General features: G+C 40.4%; 1 protein-coding gene across 8 annotated transcripts in view; it reads right to left on the reverse strand.

Annotated features, from left to right (window-relative positions):
* Positions 1-19,052, reverse strand: part of MAGI2 (membrane associated guanylate kinase, WW and PDZ domain containing 2) — a 757,062-nt gene that overhangs the window by 9,514 nt on the left and 728,496 nt on the right. For 7 of the 8 annotated variants that reach the window (XM_054216495.1, XM_054216512.1, XM_054216480.1 and 4 more), the window contains one exon: positions 14,017-14,155. The exons of the other annotated variant lie outside the window; for it this stretch is intronic. In XM_054216495.1, the coding sequence (XP_054072470.1) occupies positions 14,017-14,155 (139 nt within the window). The remainder of the gene's footprint in view (positions 1-14,016; positions 14,156-19,052) is intronic. 8 annotated transcript variants of the gene reach the window in all.

Here is a 19,052-nt window from a genome sequence, read left to right on the forward strand (position 1 = left end):
TTCCTTTGCGTTTATTATACCCATCTTCCATTGTATACTTTACCTAGATTTTAAATGGAAGATGCTCCAAATATTTTTACAGCAAAGATGGTGTTCATAGAGTCCTTGCAAGGGCCATCTGATCTCTTGGAATGATCACATCTCAGGTAAAATTCACTTTCATCACCATTTCTGTACTCTGCATGGAGTTTTGTTAGAAAAAGTGCTCTCATGTTCAGAGCTCTAATTTGAGAATTATTGAAATACACTTCAGAAAGAGCAGATTGTTAGTTACATGTGGAAGACCAAATCTTCAGAAGCTCAGGAAATGATATTGCTTGTTTTTAGAGCTAAGGGAACAGAGAGAAAAGGAAAATTTGAACTTGAGGCAGAGAGGACAAAACTGCATATTGCAAGGAAAAGAAATTTTAAAACCTTTTAGAAAAATTCGGAATGTTTTCTTGAAACAAGAAAGTCAGACACATTGATTTGAGTTGGCTTTAATCTGTAGAAAGTGCTATGAATGAAAATACTTTTCAGTTTTTTATGTATGTATTCTTTAAAGATGGTTAACAAAGAAACACGGGAAGTGACTGCTCTGACTTGGAGAGTTCCTATTCTTATTCTGCACTGTTTCTGATCCTACACTATTCCCAGTGCATCCTCAGTAAATCCCCTCCCCTGAGTTAGTTGTTTAATCATGGACCTGCTTCACCAGTATTTTACTGTCCTAATCACTTGAGATAATAATTTGATTGCCTTACACAGCCAGAGAGAGGTGTCTCAGAAGACCTATGGAAATAGATGTCTGCTCTTCTGTTGAACAGGTACACAACCAATGTTGGGGAGCTCCTTCTGGGAAGCCCTTTTGGAGGCTGTGGGTCAAGGCTGAGTGGCTGGACACAGAGATCCACACCCATTGCCCCACATCAGGCCCTTTTTAGCAAGCAGGGGTCACCACAGGTAAGTGGCCTGAGACCTTTCAGGTTAATACAGGAGATAATTAATGAATTCAGAAACACTCAGGGCTTTTACTCTGTAGAGCAGATGGACTGGATTGTCTCCAGGGCTTGGATGATCCTGGGGTGCTGCATCTAACTTTAGCCCTCTCCTGGTTACCCTGCCATTGTTCACTCCTTAAATATAAATCACTTCCATAAAGAATTCAGTGTGATTTTGTAATAATGCCCAAACACTGCGCCATTTGCCTCCCTTCAACGTCAGTCACACCTTACAGCAGGGCCAAGATAATTTTAACACTGCTTTTACAACAGCAAAAATGAAAAAAGGTAATTTTTCTATGCAGGAAAATACCACCTAAAGTGCAGAACGGGAGAGGGAAAAATAATCAAGAGCCACACTTACAAACTGGTCATATTTCAGACCTGAAACAGGTAAATTAATTTAGTAAATCAATTTACTGATTTACTATAATAGTCTTCTGTCTGTGAATCTTAAGGCCAGATGATTATGAATACACAGTTTATCACTCATTCCAAGACCCATTTTAGCTTGTTCAATAGATATGGATCTAGTAAACAGCCCTATCCATTAAATATTTAAGCCAATGACCATAATCACTAATCTGAGTGAACTCGGTAAATTTGATTTTTCCTTGAATCAAGTTAATGTATCTGCATAAATGTTACAGGATTACTCGCTAATGCTGTGAAGAGCTGAAATGAAAAGTTGCAGCCTGCACAGCGCTTTTACCCTCCACAGCAAGCTCCTCACCGCCGCGTCACTGCTAAGTGTACGGACAGCCTAAGTGCTAGTCTTGAGTGATGTTGCTCTAACCACGCGTTGTCATTCACTAGGTCCTTCAGGCGGTTTGGTACCCTTCTTGAAGTGCTGAGCGTCTCGCATATCTATCAGATCAGAGCTACTCAGGCAGCAGAACCTCGTCCCTCCAGTAAAGAATGTTTTATTTTTGCTGTGTGGTCAGGCAGTAGAGTAGAAGCTGCAGAAACCTCAGCAGTTCTCTTCCAGAGCCATGTTGGAGCTGGAAAATCTACATTGCAAGTTACTGTATAATTAAAAAAGATAATGACTTTAAAATTAGTTTTTATTAATAGAATTAAGCCACATTAAGTCATAAAAGGTGTTCATAAATATGTTAATAGAATGTGTGGTATTAATGAAAAACATTCTGCAGAGACTGAATAATTTAAGAGTTCGATATTACACACTTAATTAAACTTAAATATTAAAATTATTAATTATCACAGCTAAAATGGGCATTAACAGTAGATATCACATCCTGTCTGGTCAACAAATAGCTGTCACGATTAAAGGTATGTAGATAATACATAAAAATTATTTAATAAGTGAGGAATTTGGAGCATTTTGACTGTATATGAAATGCCCTTAGAAAGTTGGTTCTGGCAGGTGCTGAGTGTTGGCGGTTATCACTTAAGATCACAGCAGGATTTTAAGCAAAACACATAACTTGGTTCAAACGCATCCTTATTTACAAAGCTCATGAATAAGTATTCCCGTGCTGCTTAGGGTGGAAGCTGCGGAATTAGTTTAGCCTCTCTTTAGCAAACTCTTTTCAGACTGGAGGCTGCTGGGTGCCGAAGGTGCAGAGCTGACCCTGGGACCACGCTTGCTGTCAGGGCTGTTGTGCTATCTGATATCCTTTGGATGCTGAGACAATTTTCTCTGAAAACTGTGTAATGAGATGGATGCGGACGAATAAATGAAAGTCACATTGTAATATTCAGCTCCTAATGAGTAAACACAAACTAATGTGGTGTTAGAAACCCCATATGTTTAAAGTTCTGGGTTGCATATGTGTTGCCATAGCTCAACAAAATACTCTACGGTCATGTTCGTTAAGTGTTGATTGGAGAGTGAAAGTTACCTCATATTGTCAAAGTGAAAAAAATGCATTTCATTTTCTCGGGGTTTTTTCCCAAGCTAGGAGTAACAAGCTACGAGAAATCTGACAAGAGGCCACGAGCTCTGCTAACCTCTCCCTGCGGTCGGGCCACAAAGCATCAGCCGGGAATTGCACCACGGGATGGCGGAGTGAGAACGGCAGGGGCAGGACCAACTGCAAGTCCCTTTATGGGCAAAGAATCATAGAATGTGTTGGGTTGGAAGGGACCTTTACAGGTCATCTAGGCCAACCCCCCTGCAGTAAGCAGGGACGTCTGTAACTAGATCAGGTTGCTCAGAGCCTCATCAAGCCTGGCCTTGCATGGCTCCAGGGATGAGGCCTCCACCGCCTTTCTGGGTAACCTGTTCCAGGAGCTTGTATTCTCCTCTCTAATAGTTGGAATAACAGCTTTTTTATGTTGCTATGTGACCTTTTAGACTCATAAAATTTCCCATGCCAACGCTGAGAGTCCTAAGAGGCCCTATTAGTTTAATTTAGCCTTGGGTATCACAGCATCAGGCTTTTCTGATACAGCTTGATTGCCTCTTGTACTTTTATCACTTGTATCGCTTGTATCTTGTATCGCTTTTTGTACGTTCATGGCTGTGCCATGAGTTGATAGCTGTTTGTGGATTCTTCTGAGCAAGCTAAAAAGCCAGACCTTTTACACCTGGATAACCACAGATCAATTAAAAGATCATGTAAATGAGCCCATTGTATCCTGAATTCAGCTGATGTTCTTAAAGATGGAGTCTGTCAGGAGGTGTGAAGATAAAATGTTCTTGTTCATGTCAAGTTTGACCTCTCCAAATCACTATTTACTTAAAAATGTAGATGTGTGGCTCTGCTCTCCTATAGGGAAATGCATGCCATTGCAGAAAACTGAGTGTGCTGAAGAGATTGTCCAGCATTGGAACAGGCTGCCCAGGGAAGAGGTTGAGTCACCATCCCCGGCGGTATTTAAAAGACATCTAGATGTGGTGCTGAGGGACATGGTTCAGTGGTGGACTTGGCAGTGCTAGGTTAACGGTTGGACTCAATGATCTTCCAACTTAAGTGATTCTATGTGGAAACAGTTTTAGATCCCTTGGAGTCTAGGCATTGAAGTGGTTACTGCACAACCTTCATGATGAGAATTATTGGGCCAGGCCACAGGTATAATGGTTTGTGCTGTCATACTGTTCCCTTCAATACATAACTCTATATTGCAAGGATACCATCAGAAATGCGTAGGTAAGCTAACTCTGATTAAGAACAAGTTGGGGTGATGCAGTCTTGCTATTAATTGAGGGCCCATTGCAAATTTGCCAATGAGAGGGACTGCAAAATGGTCATCAGAAGAAGGATTTTATGGGACGTTACGCTGCAACAGCAGAAGACTGGACTTATTCCTATGGCAAACTGCAAAGACTCAGTAAGTGCTACTGAATTCCCATTTTTCCTATTTCTTCGGATTACAGGAAGAAAGGAAAACTGACGCTGTGAAGACAGAGAAATGGCTGCCTTCTTTCAAGCCCTGTATTTTGGGTGCCTATCTTCTAATATCGTCAACTGGATGGAAATACAGGAAGACACAAAAAAATGTTAGAAAAAGATTTGTGGGTGGGACTTTTCCCTTCTTTGTCTGGTAAGTCTGCTTGCCAGTTTATGTGAACAAAACCAGGGATAATGTTTGTTCATCGGTTTTATTCACTGTAGTTTAGCTGTAATTATCTACACTTTACACCATATTAGTAAATCTACTCCATAATATTATATTATAATAATTAAGCCTTGGTAATAAGAGAGCTTGCTCAACAGCCTTATTATTAAATCTTTGCTCAGATGTGGGGGGACACTGCCAATTTTGGTGTGGATTATATGTGTGGATTAGTGAGGTTCTGCTTTAATAATAATACTGAGTAGTCGACTAGGAATTTTAATCTTTAAAGTGCTTTTCAAGCATTAAATAATTAATCCCCATAACACTCCCATGAGATAGGTAAGTAAATATTACTATCCCTGTTATACAGATGGGGGAAGTGTGGGTTGGAGAATTCAGCTGGACTAACCAAAGCCACTGGGAGTGTAATTGCCAAAGCAATATTTAGGACTATGGAAAGGACTCAGTATTTTTGCATTTAAAAAGTAAGGAAAAGGGAAAAGGTCTCGTCTCCCTGGAAGCTCAGAAACATTGCCACAAAACTCAAAATGTCTTCCAATATGTCCCTCTTTCTTTCAAAACTGTATTTTCTATTTCTATATCAAGGGATACCTATGTAAAAGGTCTGCATATCTTTTAAAATAGAAATTTGCTGTAAGACAGAAATAACTACACGCACCCACCTACATATACACAGTTATTTAACAAAAGGATGTTCTACTTTCCTGCCAGCTGCTACATATTTATTAAATACTAAAGACATGTTTGTAAAGCAAATTTTAATATTCAATTTTGTCCTTGAATAGTTTTTACCCATAGCAATAAAAGAGCTAGAACCTTTGGGAGCCCATATTCAAATTGCCTGATGGTTTTAGACCAATTTTATTAACCAGTATGTTGATTCATTCTGTTAGTCCTTTTTTTTTTTTTTTTTTACACACCACAGGTTCCTGAAATTAAGTTGGTATTGCTAGAAATAAGAAGGTGGTATTGGAAATGCAGCAGGAATATGAATGAATGTTTGCAGTTCCACCAAGGTGGTCACAGAAGGAAAGGGCACTTTTCCAAAATTACTATTGATTTTTGCACTGACATCAGATGAATGATATATGGGGCAGTTCAAGTTTCAAATAACACCCAACCTCAGCTCTGGAGATTTATAAAATGAGCATTAAAAACACGATGAATTGGATTATCTGATCAGTACTCTGAACAGGTAGGAGTATCTGGTTTGGATGCATGGGCCAAGATGCTTTAGCCATTTATTAGACAAACACAAAAGCTTCAGACATACTAACAGAGTTAAAGAACTAGAAACAGGCAATTTGCAGCTGACTGGAGATTTCTGATGGGTTTAGCTGTATTCAAACAATAAATACACAGTATAAGCTCCCAATTTTTCATATATTTTTGCAAATATAAATGCAGTGGTACTAGTAAGGGCTACCACACCCATGGTGCAAGGAAGCACAGGCACATATCACTTGATCTGGATGTACTTTCTAAACCACCTTCTAGAACCTGCATCTCCCCTGTGCTGTACCTAACGTAAAGTAAGCCTGCTGCTCCTCTTCCGTAAGCGATTGTTTATACAAAATGGAACAATTCCTGTGGGAGAAACATGGACTCATAACAGACTGCATGATGGTGTTACGGTAGGGGCCTCTCCTGAGGCATGCTAGAATGGTCAATATATCTGTTCTACATCAGTTAATTTGACTTACATCCTTGGCCAGTGCTCTAATGAATGGTAGCACAGCCACAATTTTGGTTGGGGAAAGACCCATTGCAAAACCGGCTCTTTAGGAAAATCCTTCCCCTCAAAACCCTTTCATTAAAAACACCTGAAATGGAAACATTTTATAACACAGATATTTTCATTTGACCTGTTATTATTTTTCTTTTGATCAAGTATTTCAGTTTTGGCCTTGACTCAAACTAAATTGCTTTTGATTTTCCGGATATATTTTACTGGGAAAAAAATTCTGCCCTAACACTTCCTGCCAAATAAATAATCAGAAGCATTCACAGCTGAGTGACTGTGCAAAACTAACTTTCGCTGTATTTATAGAGGGTGTACGTTTCTACTTATTTCAGGAAAAAAAGACTTATTTCCTGTGTCTCTTATGCTACAGGAGGAAAAATAAAGATAATGCATAGAAAGTTGTGGTTATAAATACCTAGCACTTGTGGTGGAACTGCAGTTCACTGACCTTCCTATGCTTGACAGCTGGGACCTGCAAAATGGCCCTAATGTCAGCCTGGATTTTTAACCTCATGATCTCTCTGAATTCCTTTTAGTGAAGAACAAAGCAGAAGTAAGGTGAGAATGACTGCAAGGAATCGTGCAATTCAGATTTCTACATGATGCAGGAACTTCTGTGTTGCTAGGACGTCTCCGATGGTGACACGCACACTTGGAACAACATGGCTACAATTTTCAAATGGTCTCTAGATGTGTCCAGCTCTGCCCTAGCAAAGTATAGGGACATGTCTGTGTTCAGAAAATTCTTATTTATAGACACAAATTGGAAATAAGCTGTAACTGGAAACACACGCAAGCAATCAATTAGATTACCCGGATTTGCATGCCCCAAACTGACACCTTAAGCACAGTTCAGTGCCTGGGTGCTGGTGGCAGGAATTCTGTGGGCATCACACTGGAGGAGCTGCTCGAAGCTCGAAGGCTAGGAGGCTTATACCTTTGCGTATAACTCCCTTTTTATTTCCAATCTGTCTACTTCAATAGTGTGAGACTGGCCTTATAATTTTAGCAAATATACTACATTGTGCAAAATCAACAGCAGACAGACTGAATGCATCCGAACACTTCTGTGTTTTCTGTGATGATAGCAATCAATAAAAAAAAAATAGGAAAAATAAGTTTTTCTTTTCCTTTTCTTTCCAGGTATCATTTCTGGGCCATGACGGTGTATTACAAATTTGATGTATCTGAACAATCTGTGCAGTTTGATCTGATTTATGAAGAAAATAGCTTGAAATCAAGTGCAAAGTGCCATGTGTAAATTCAGCACAGCCACTGGGTTTAAAAAATGAGTATTGCCTTACAGCATGTTCCAAAAAAGTCTTCAATTTTACATTAGTTATTTCTTCAAGAGGCTGCAAATAAATATCGTTTGAGATTAGCATCTAACTTCCACCTTCACATTCCCAATGTTTGCAAGCCGAGTACCATAAGGAAGGGGAAAATTATGGCCTTGGTTCTTGAAGGTTTAAGGTTTTCTACCCGAAAAATCATATTCAGAGGATAAATTTTTGACAGGAGAAAAATCGGATATACAGCAGACCTATGGCTGTGTTTCTTGCACTAGCAGCAGTGTAACACGAAGAACCAGTTATCTAGGATGTTAAAAGACATCTGAAAAGCGCATAGCTGCTTTGATATCAGACAATCAGTAATGAAAGAAAAGTCGAATACTATAGAAACTATTAAGCGAGCTAGCATGTAAGGGAAAGTTGGAAAAGACTCTATTAACAGTTGTGAGAAACAAAAGCGTATTAGAGAAAGATAATATACATGCAGAGTTTACAAACCGTGTCTTTAGGGTGGCCCAATAAGTAGAAATATGGGGACCCATGCTTGTCACTTTTCATGCACATGGAGAGACTGGAAGGTACCATTCCTAAAGGAAGGGGAGGAACAGCCTAGGACCAATCATTAGAATTAACAGAACCAGTGACATACAGATATTTTACTTTTGTTAGAGCAGAGAATTCTTAGTAAGTTTAGAACAATTGAGTAAAAAGCTTGTATGTAACAGGAAAGACGTATTTCTGTAAAGCTAAGACAAATAAGCATGCTGTAAGTCTAAATATTAGTGGATGACTGAAACTACTGTGCATATATATTCAGGACGTAGATTCACCTGGCCTATGGATGTGGAGTACATCTTGAGGTGCTTTCTGAAGGAGTCATAGCAAATCAAAAGCAAAGGGTTTAATGCATTTCAGAACTGCGCCAATTTATTTGTATGAAAAGTCCTTGTATTGGTATCAACTCTGACATTTTTTGGCTTTGTTGGTTTTGTTGGTGGGGTAGCGCTGAAATGTGAGCTAAGAGCTTCTTCAAGGCCCTTCAAAAATGACTTACTGCTAAATAACTTGTAGCTTTTATCTGTTAACCAGCAATGATTTTGTGTATACTGAAACTTTACTTCTTTGCATATAGAACTCTTCCTCCCTTAAATAGCCAAAACTGAATCTAAACTCTAGCTCTCTAAAATCACCTGGATGTCATGAACTCATGGGGTGAGTTTTGTACGTAATTTAGCATCGTGTGAACCAACAGAGATTCCAAAAATGCACAATGCAACCCTAGGATATGTCTCTTAACAAAGTCAAACAATGTGGGGGAGAGAGGGAAAGAATCATCGTTGTGTAAATCCGTAAAGCCCCAACCAGCCCCCTGTCACGGATTCCTTGTTCACCAGACCTCAATGATTCCACTTGTTGTGGCTCTGTGTGTGCTAGCGTCACACCATGACCTAGCACGGTCAGGGCCAGATCCAGATTTCCAAGACAGGGCAATGGAAAAGTTTTCCAAAAGCTCAGTGTGAATGGGCTGGAGTCTTTAAAACTTACAACTTTCTGCAGGAGGTTTTAAGCATCTTAAAACTAAGTGAAAAACTACCAAACTTGATAGAAAGTACGATTTTGAAGTCCTGCTGTGAAAGCAGGAAGGGAAACGAATTAGCTTTCTTCTAGATGTTCTTCACAGGTGAAATTCAGTGTTTCTGCTCCTTCTGCAGTGCCAGACAGAAAGCATCCGGGGCAGGCGATTGTGCCTTGCTGGAGGGATGGAGTCCACCTACAAGTGTTAACCGTGCCTCAGCCTCTTCCACTTTACACCTTGTTTGCAATTATTTGGTTATAAGACTCATTGCTTTCAGACACTTCTAGGAACTGATATATTTTAATGTAGCTTTGAGTAATGAAAGCGCCAGTCAGGAAAGGCTAGGAGCAGTAAGCCAGAAGAAGCAAGCTGCCAGGACTGCTGGGACTGAGAATGAGACATCCCAGGCTTTCCTAGGGACCTTCTTCCATAGATATTTAGAGAAAACAGTGGTCGTTCTTAGAGAAAACTGTAGCTTCCTGGGGCTGATTCGTCATTAGGATTAACTTGCCTCTTGCAGAGCTCGTTGCTGGCTGGAGAGGCTGTGATTTGTTAGTTTTATTTAATCTTTAATGTTACTATTTTTGGATTTGTCTGAACAGTTTTCCCATGTTTTGCCTTTAGGGATGCTGTCTCATCCCTATGTTTGGCTGCACAATGTACATGTCCTTCTGATGGTGTTTATACAGCTATGGCTAAGACCTGAAAAATATGAGCATGTGTAATTAGGCTCCCACAGTGTGAGCAGACAGATTTTTAGAAGTGCTGCACACCCAGTAGCTCCTGCTGAAGTCAATAACCTCTTAGGCAGATGCATACACAGGGAATTAGGCAGTCATTGCAAGAAAAATCTTGGTCTGTCATTTTATTCAAATTGCATTTTGTGCCAGGATGAGAAGTGCCCAGTGATGACTGTGAGTTTTGTGTCCCGTGACACGTATGAAGCCTCGCGCTCACTCCAGCCGGCCTCCCCCGGCATTCAAAATGTGTCGGGATCAGGATTCCCAGCAGTAATTCTAGTCTTTCTTGCACAGTAATATGATTTCTTACTATGACTCGGTTCTTTGGAGAACATGGCTGGCAGACTATTTGCTATGAAACATGATGCTGACGTTCCTTCAGGTTTGGATGAGCTGTGATAATTCACCTTCAGCGGAAGCACAGTTCCTCTGGCTATCCTTATCCTCAGCAAACATGTTCTGAGATGCTGGGTGATAAAACATCTGTTTTTTAAGCTTCTTTTCTTGCACCCTGCTGTGAGATCAGCTATCGTTTTGGAGCATTAATCATATCCGTGCTCCTTCCCATATATTCTGAGGCTACTGTGCACGCTACAAGGGTATTTCTCCTTCTGAAGTGCTCTGGGATCTTCGGCATTTGTTTTCCAGCAAAATCAGTAGCTGGAATTGAGAAAAATGATGCATTTGCAACACACTTTATTTCTTCCCCTAGGTTTGAATAGTGCTTTAGCTCAGCCAGAATTTTCTGAGATGTACTTGTAGGGACAGATTTCCAGGCGGCATAAACTGACATAACTCAGTCAGGAGATTTACATGCTCCCAGGAGCTCGTTCTTTGTTTCTTCACTGAGTGCTTTCTTCTTTTCAATGCACATTCTTTTCTTGCACAGATCACTTTCTTACCATTGATGAATTTTCCTTAACATTCCTTTTACTGATGTCAATCACATCAGCATTCAAACACTGATATTTGTTGCACTTAAATATATACCACCATATCTTGTGCTAACAGAAACATGGCTCTGGAATTTAAAAATATTGCACAAGGCAAATCAAAAAATTGAAGACTGAGAGGCAATAATGTGATGGTTTTGGCTGGTTGGTTTAAGTTGTTCTAGGTAAGCTTCCTTCTTTTTAATGTTGTGAGTCTCAATGCCACTGCTGTTGGAAAGGTCTTTAAACAAAGCGTTACTACAACTGACTTGGGAAGTCCCTGACCATTTCGCTTGTCAGAGACTGAGGGAGAATATCCAGGAGAGGACCCTGGTACACTTGCTGTCTTCATATTTCTCCCTAGGCTTCTGCTGTACACCACTGTTGCAATCCAGATTCCAGCTCAGTCAGTTTTGCATTTTTGTACTCAACTAAGTCTCATTTCCCACTGATGGTCTCCAGAGCTGGACCCTAATGAGAATAAGAAATACTTCTGACATGTACTTGCAAAATAAAAAAAATAATAAAAAAAAAAGGCTGATTATTTCAGTAAAAAAAGCTGCAATTAGTCTTGTTACATCTCAACCATGCAATTCTGGTGGGAAGAAGAGGGAACTACTAAATATTGACTAGTTTATTTGCTATTCTCAGGACGAATTTGTCCTTGAGCTTACTGTCACAATCTTCTCTGTGTTCAGTTTTCCATTATTTGGAAAGGACGTTCTTTCTGGGGGTCTCTGTCATTAAAAAACAGACATTTTTTGCAGCACGATGACTTACCCTTGAGATCTGGCCTTCTCGAGACATGCCCTCCAGTTTTAATTGTTTGTTTGTTAATTCCTGTTCTTAACTTCCTAAGCAGGCTGCTGTTGGTTTTTATGTGCACCTTCTGTTTGTTCTTAGAGTATTTCTCATTGCTTTGGGAAATGACCTAGGGAGGACTTTAATATCTCAGTTAATTTCAAAAGGCATCTTCTTATTTTGCTTCCATTCTGCCTGCAGACTGGATACAGCACTAACATTTTCCTGCCTGCGTAATGAACACATTAAGAACTGGAGACACGTGGATGTTATCCTTTGCCGTGATGCTTTCTGCTTTTTCAGTGCAGTAGGACAACACGGCTTTCAAGCACAGCTCCTTAGTTCTTCTGCGCAGAGCTGTAAATTGGGGATGTGGCTAGGAAAGTGATCGGATTAAACAGCACTTCTTTGTAGCAACTCTTCTGTTGCAGTAATCTGCATTTTTACACAACTAATGCTAAGCATTCCAAATGCCTTTCCAAATGGCAAGCATGGCTTTAAACAGTCCTGTGAAGAAAGTTGCCCTGTTTCTTTCTGTTACCACTATAAGCTGTGCCCAGATTTGTCGTGGTTTACCTGTATTTTCTACTCATGTTCTCCCGGGGAAGGCTCGTGCACATGTACACCTTTCAGGAGACTTGTTTTTCCAAAACAACGCTATTTGCACTGAACTTTTTTTTCCATCCATTTTCTTATGATTCTGGAATAAGGTACAGATTTATAAGACATGTATAAATATGGAAATTTATTTTGGATCTCCTGTAAACCTAGGTTTAAGTGCTATCCAGAACTGGGATCTGAAGAAAGTCAGAGATGGAACGGGTCTGAACTGCAACCAGTTCTTTGCTCATAGCAGTCTCCTGTGATCTGCCCTCAGATTAAATTGTTTTCTGAGGAACCAGAGAACTTCTGGTATATGGTTCTGTTATTTGAGAAGGATTACTGCCACTATATCAGTCCTGGACATTTGTTTGTTCTTTCATTAAAATTGATGCACTTCTCCCTACAAAAGAGTTTTGGAGGTGATCTGAATCTCTGTTGGAGGACCCTCTGAAAGGATTACACACTGTTTATAATTGATATTAAATGTCTTAGTACCTGTTTAACATAATCTCTGAAAGCAATTTTGGCTTCGTTGCTACTCATCAAAAGTATAACTTACAAACTTTATCACCAGATGAGTGGGCTACGGCCCATCCTTGCTGTCACTGTTCAGAAGCTCTTGAAAGCTGGAAAAAAAATGCGACATACACTATCCCGAGTATTGCCTCAGCCACAGAATTGGCTCTAGTTTAGAGAAGAAAATGGTGCAATTACCACTTGCACTGACAGCCGGCAAAGCGCTGACTTTCAGTGGAGCTGTCTTCCACAGAGGCAATGGATTTATGTTGGTAACAAAGACTGACCTGAGCCTACAGTTAAGTCTAAGTATTACTTTGAATTTTCATACGCTCCTGCAATTTCTGATTCTAATGGGAAAGGATGCTAGAACTTCAAGAGTAACATTAAAAAGATTTAATAAAGTTTTAGACCTCCTAGCATAAATAAGTCAAAGAATTTTCATTAAAAAAACCCTTTCCCCCTGAGATTTCAGGCCCATCTCTGAACATCATAAAAGTTATGTTAATATATGACATTGTCACACCATACTTTAGAGTACGCTTTGATTTCAATTTTAAAAAAGAGGGGTTTTGTCTTTGAATTACCTTTGGATAGTTTATTTTTACTTCTTGTCATTTCAGTAGTGAAATAAGGTTTCTATATTGTCTAAATGACTCACACTTTTTGAAATACTCAAAAGTCCCGGAAGTCCCTCTGAAACAAAACATGAGAGGAATGGATCCTGCTTTCTTGCCACAATGAGCAAAGCCTCCTTTTTTATTCTGAGTTGGCTTCTACTTGATCATCTGTGTATATTGTCAGAGATAATATAATGGGTGAGGTTGTCAAAGAAAGGAGTACATGCTTGTTAATGCTTTGAGTTTAAACCTGAGCCACTGAATTGCTTGGCAACAGGAGCATCTGCTGTGATTCAAAATGTTCAGAGAAGTACCAATAGAAGAAGAAAAGGACGGTTTATGGACAAATCAGCAACTCCCAGCACACTCAGAGATGTCCCCTAAAGAGTTCGAAGTGCTTCCTCCAATGCACATCTTATAAGCCATTGCCTGTGTCAGGAGGGCAGCAGACGACAGTGATGTACACACATAAATGGTCTTGAGCCAAGGAAACACTTAAACATGTGAATAAGTTCACTGCTACTCAGGTAAGCACTTAAGCCCACACTTAATGGGCCCCAGGACATTACATTATATAAGTATCTGCAATTGCTGCTTAACTCAAAAGCAATATAATTCATTTATATGGGTTCATGCACAAAGAAAACCGTAAAGATGAAAACCCACCATATTCTGGGACCTGGCCTGTTCCACGTTTCAACAACAGTCGCACTCTCCTGCCACCAGACTTGATTAGCTCTATTGCTCTGGCGTGTGTCATGTCCCTTGTGCTTTCTCCATTGATTTCAATTATTTGATCTCCTACCTGTCAGGTAAGAAGAATATTGAGTCAGACAGAATTGCAGTAAAATGAGCGTTTCAGAAAGAGACGTATTCAATGGATCACAGGTTACTTGAATGACAGACAGACACATCAAGGTAAATTTGTTCCTGTCTGTCTGAGGGATATTACTGGCAGATTAAATAACCTCCAAAGTGGATTCTGAATGTGGTATATCAAATGCCGCTCGTCTTCTGCCGAAATCAGTGTAATGTATTTGTAACTTGCCTCATGTCTTCTACACGTAAGAGGTTTTTTTTTTTTTTTGAATTGCTTGATATGTTGGAATCACTGGAAACAATATCTGTGCTACACTTTAACTTGTAATGTTGTGTGTGCCTTTGCTGCTCTTTTCATAGAGAAAAGAGAGATTCAAAGCACAAATACAAAGATCCATCATTTGAATGTCCAAATCTTGGTAGCAAAGTTTCACACCAAATTATGAAGCAGGTTATTAAACAAAGAAAAGTTAGTGGCTATGGCACAGACCACACAGATTTGCTGGAGTTCTTACGAGAGTGCGCTTTGAACTCTATCCACAGAAGGTTTTTGCTCAGAGTAAGCACAGCCCCCGGCTGAGCCCTCTAGTTAATGCAGGCGACTCCAGGGCTGTGTTTACAGATTTCTGCCACTCATCTCCCGGCTGGCTTTCCAGTCAGAGTTAGCTTCATTATTATTTTTCCACCTCTATTTCCACAGCTGTAAAATGGGGCACTGATGTCTGCGTCTCCCATCCACCCTCCCAGCTTTGCCTGTTTTGGTTCTGCTCTTCTCTCCACGAGAAGAGCCGGCTTTCGACGCTGGGAACCTTCTCAGTGAATAGGGGAGCGATGGCTTTCCGCTGTGCCTGGTCGGCGGGGCAGACAGCGCGGGCAGGAAGCAGCAGCTGTACAGCTCGTCTGCTGCCGCAGCACCACAGCCACCCCCTTCTTTTGGGAGTCAGTTAACCGAGCAGCACGGTGAGGCCATGTGCGAGCCCTGGGTTAGCAGCCCCCAGTCTTTGGCGGCCGTGGCTTGCAGCTGTGATGCAGAAGGCTCCCAGCCCCACGGCAGGGCTGACCCGGGTGAAGCAGGGCTGGTCTCCGGGCGCTGGCAGCGGTGTGGGTCCAGGTGATGGGCAGCCAAGAGGGGTGCATGAGGGGCTCAGTCGAACGGGTTCAGCAAAGTCGTTTATCAGCGCCAGAGGAGCACATCTGCTCGGCAGGATCACACCCGCCTCGGTCTACACCTAGAGCTTCCTTACCATGCATATTCACTATACTAAAATAATGATGCTGCATGCATCCTAGAGAGAGTTTTAAGGAGACTACACAGATTTCAAGATGATGGGCACTTCCCTTTCCTCCTACAAGCCTGTCTCAACAAAACCAGCTCTTTGCTGGCCTTGGACATTGAAATGTTTTCCGTTTTGTATGTTTTCTTTGCTACTATTGTATTTCTGTCAACTAAAAGTGTAATCCTTCAGAGGCTCTCCTCCTTTCCTGAGTTTGAAATGTAGTATTTACCAAATAAATGTGCATAATATGAAATGTCAACAAGACTCCTCGCATAAAAGAAAACTGGAAGGGATGTCAAGAAGTTATCTAGTCCCTACTTTTGTTCAGAGACAGAAAGAATGCTACTAAAAGCACTATGGCAGTGTTTCTCAATAGGAATTCACACTTTGTCAATAGGAGCTGCAGCCTATTTTAAGAACTCTCCCAGGATCCTGCACACAATCTATGTTAGTACTTTACTTAACTAAAAAGCCATTGATCTGAATAAAGCCTCTCAGCCTTGCTATTACACTTTCTTAATGCTGCAGATTGAGCAGTGGGGGGAAAAATCAGGATTATTTTGTGCAAAAAGGCCTTATTTTTGCAGTGCAAATGTCTGCTTTAGTGGATTTTCTTTGTTAGGAGGAATGCATTTGGTTGTACCATGCAGTATGTATTTTTGGACACTTCTGATGACCTCCAGGCCACAGTGACACACAGCGTGGTTGCTCTCTGGATCGTGGTGAGATCTCCCCTGGGTTTGGCCGTGCAGGGCTGTTTGCATCCCCCTGACTTTCGGAGCGGTTGGTAGGATGCAGCTGCTGCACGCACTCAGAGCAAAAATGGAAAATCTCTCTTACCACTTCTGCAGCACAGACAGAAGACGGATTTGTAGCATCCCCCCGAGGATACTAGTCAGGCCAAACACAGACAAAATTCAAGCAGTTCGGGAAAACCTGTTTCTAAATGTCACGAAACAATTGCACCCTGGTAGAAACCCTATAAAAGTAAACTCAGATTTTCCAAAGGCCTGAAGACAGCTCTTTTTTGTGTCATGTTGCCTGGATAGACCATGTTTTGCAGAAGGTATTTAAAATGATCTTGTTAGTGTGTTTTGAGAGAAGAAGTGCCAGATTAGATCAAATGAAGGAGGTGTTTTTAACACTCCTTGATAAATAGCCTTTAAAATGAGTACTGATGAAAGCTGTTCAGAGCACACAGTCCTTCAAATAAAATCCTCTGCACTCTGGAGCAGAAAGAAAGAAAAAGAGATTTTAATACAGTTTAATATGTAAAAAGGTTAAGTTAATGTCACATTTTTTCCTTGCTGTTTGCCTTTCTTCTCTTCTCACTGGTCAATATGTAGGAACTATCTTGTATTAATGTAACCTTTTCTGTATTTCAGTGAATTAAAATATTTTTTTCTCTGTAGGCAGTATGTAGGTGATTTGATAGTTCCCTCTTTTAATATAAAATCTTATGTGCAAATAACCTGGGAAAGCTTAAAAAAGGCCGGCGTCTTGGTTATGTGACTGAAGGAGGGGAGAGAAACAAGTTCGCAAAAATTAGGTGCTCTGAAATTTACACCAGAAAGTGTGAGACCAGAGGTGAAATGAATAGTCGCAGGAGCAGCGGCTTAATTGTGTTCCATGCATTTGTGTCTTGTGGCTGACTGATGTATAACTGAATTACATTGCCTTCGCAGTCTAAGCCCAGCTCTGATTAGATAAGAAAAACAACACAGAGAAGTTGCCAACACTCTTACCCTAAGAAAAGCTTCAATTAGGCTTTACGCTCATATCTGGGGAATTCATACAAAAGAGAAAACCTTGACTGAGGAGTGGTTGCCCGTGTGTCTCATAAGGTAGAAATTCCTATTCTTATTTTTCCTGCAGTTAAACATTTACAACCTCCCCTTCCTTCCCCTTGCCCAAGTAGATTCTCTGATGTCTGATATGGGAGGAAACCACGCTGTATGCTTTCTCTCTGTCCAAACATTCGAATGTGCTCGTTCTCTCCTCTTTTCTATTGTGGAGTAGATTTTTAGATATTGCGGGGCTATGTATGCCTTTTTAAAATCCAGTCATTGTTTAAAGGGAGCTCAGGTATACCCACATATTGAAGAGGCACCAAGGGGAGGCCAGAGGTAAGGGTAAGCACAGAAACAGGTCCCGAAAGAGCCCAGTGCTTATCATATGGGATCCTCGTTGCTCTCTTTTCAGGATCAGGTATAAAACTGCATTTTATACCACGCATAGCGTTTCTCTATACGTCTCTCCTGGGCCCTTCCAAGTTTATCTGCAGTCTCCAAACTGGAGATATTACTAAGGTAAGGGGTAGGCAGAGCAGACCAAAATGAAACCATTCTTCCCATGTGGGAGAAACACCTATTAATAAAGTTCTCAGAATTAGACCTTTGCCTTTTTGTAACGCACCAGATTTGCGACTCACGGTTAGCTTGGATTCCAAGATTATCCCCAGCAGTACTGTCTAGACACTTATTCCCCATTTTACATTGTGCATCTGATTTCTCTGCCCTACACCTGTGCACCTTGGTGAATTTTATCAGATTGACTGCTTTAGTATGAAATTTTAATTTTAAAATCTAATCCAGCGCCTCAAAGTCCTTTTAAACACTCTATGAATAGTGGCATCTTGACATTAGCAAATCTAATTTTCTTATTTATCAATAGGTCTCCAATTATTAATAAAATTATTGAATTGAGCTGGTTTCATCCCAGACCCCTCAGAACCGCATTTGTATTTTCACGCTTGTAATTACTGTTCAGGGTCAAACCATTCAGCCTCTGAGAGGGGTTATTTTCACAAACCACATTACAGTGATTCCACCTGAAGTCTATTTCCTCATCCTGTTTCTGTGAAATTCATACAAAATGGTGTTGAAAGGTGAAAAGAAATACCTTGTACATTCTCCTTCCCCTTTTCCCACAAAGACATCAAAACAAAAATCAGAAATAAGACATGAAAATTAGACTGATATGAACAAGATTTGCTTTCCACAATTTACATGTTGGTGGATTTTTTCAATTTTTTGATAACTTGTCACAGATTATTTCTGAGACTGAAAGTTAAAGGAACTTTTCTCTATTATTTGACTTTAAGAACAGGGAATATGTTTTCCTTTCTCTAGTCTGCTACTAACCTTCTTGTCCCCAGTGAATTCTTGGACATAATTTCTAATTGTCTAGAAATTACTTTCTCTTAGTCATTGAGCACACGCGAACATCATCAGGTTCAGTTAACTTGAATCTAAGTATGCTTTAAGCAGTTTTCTCCTTATTCTGATTTATACTAATTTCTCTTTGTTGAAGTTTATGGTCCTTCTGAACACCTTAGTGAAGACTGAAACAGAGCAGCACTGAATATTTCGGCCCTCTTCACATTCTCAGCAAGCAATGGAACTCTTTTTTCTTATTCTTCATATTTCTTCTAATATATTTATGTTACCTTTTCCTGTTAACTTTTATATTTTCCTTGCAGACTGCTTAGATATCGTTCTGACACCTTAAATCTTCCTTCTGCATCTAGCGGGACACCAGCCACCTAACAGGTGTTGCAGCATCAAGCTTTGAGTGTCTAAATGTTTTATTGGGTATGACCCTGTG

Source organism: Rissa tridactyla, chromosome 1, assembly GCF_028500815.1.
Source record: "Rissa tridactyla isolate bRisTri1 chromosome 1, bRisTri1.patW.cur.20221130, whole genome shotgun sequence".
In the NCBI taxonomy this organism is placed as follows: Eukaryota; Metazoa; Chordata; class Aves; order Charadriiformes; family Laridae; genus Rissa; species Rissa tridactyla.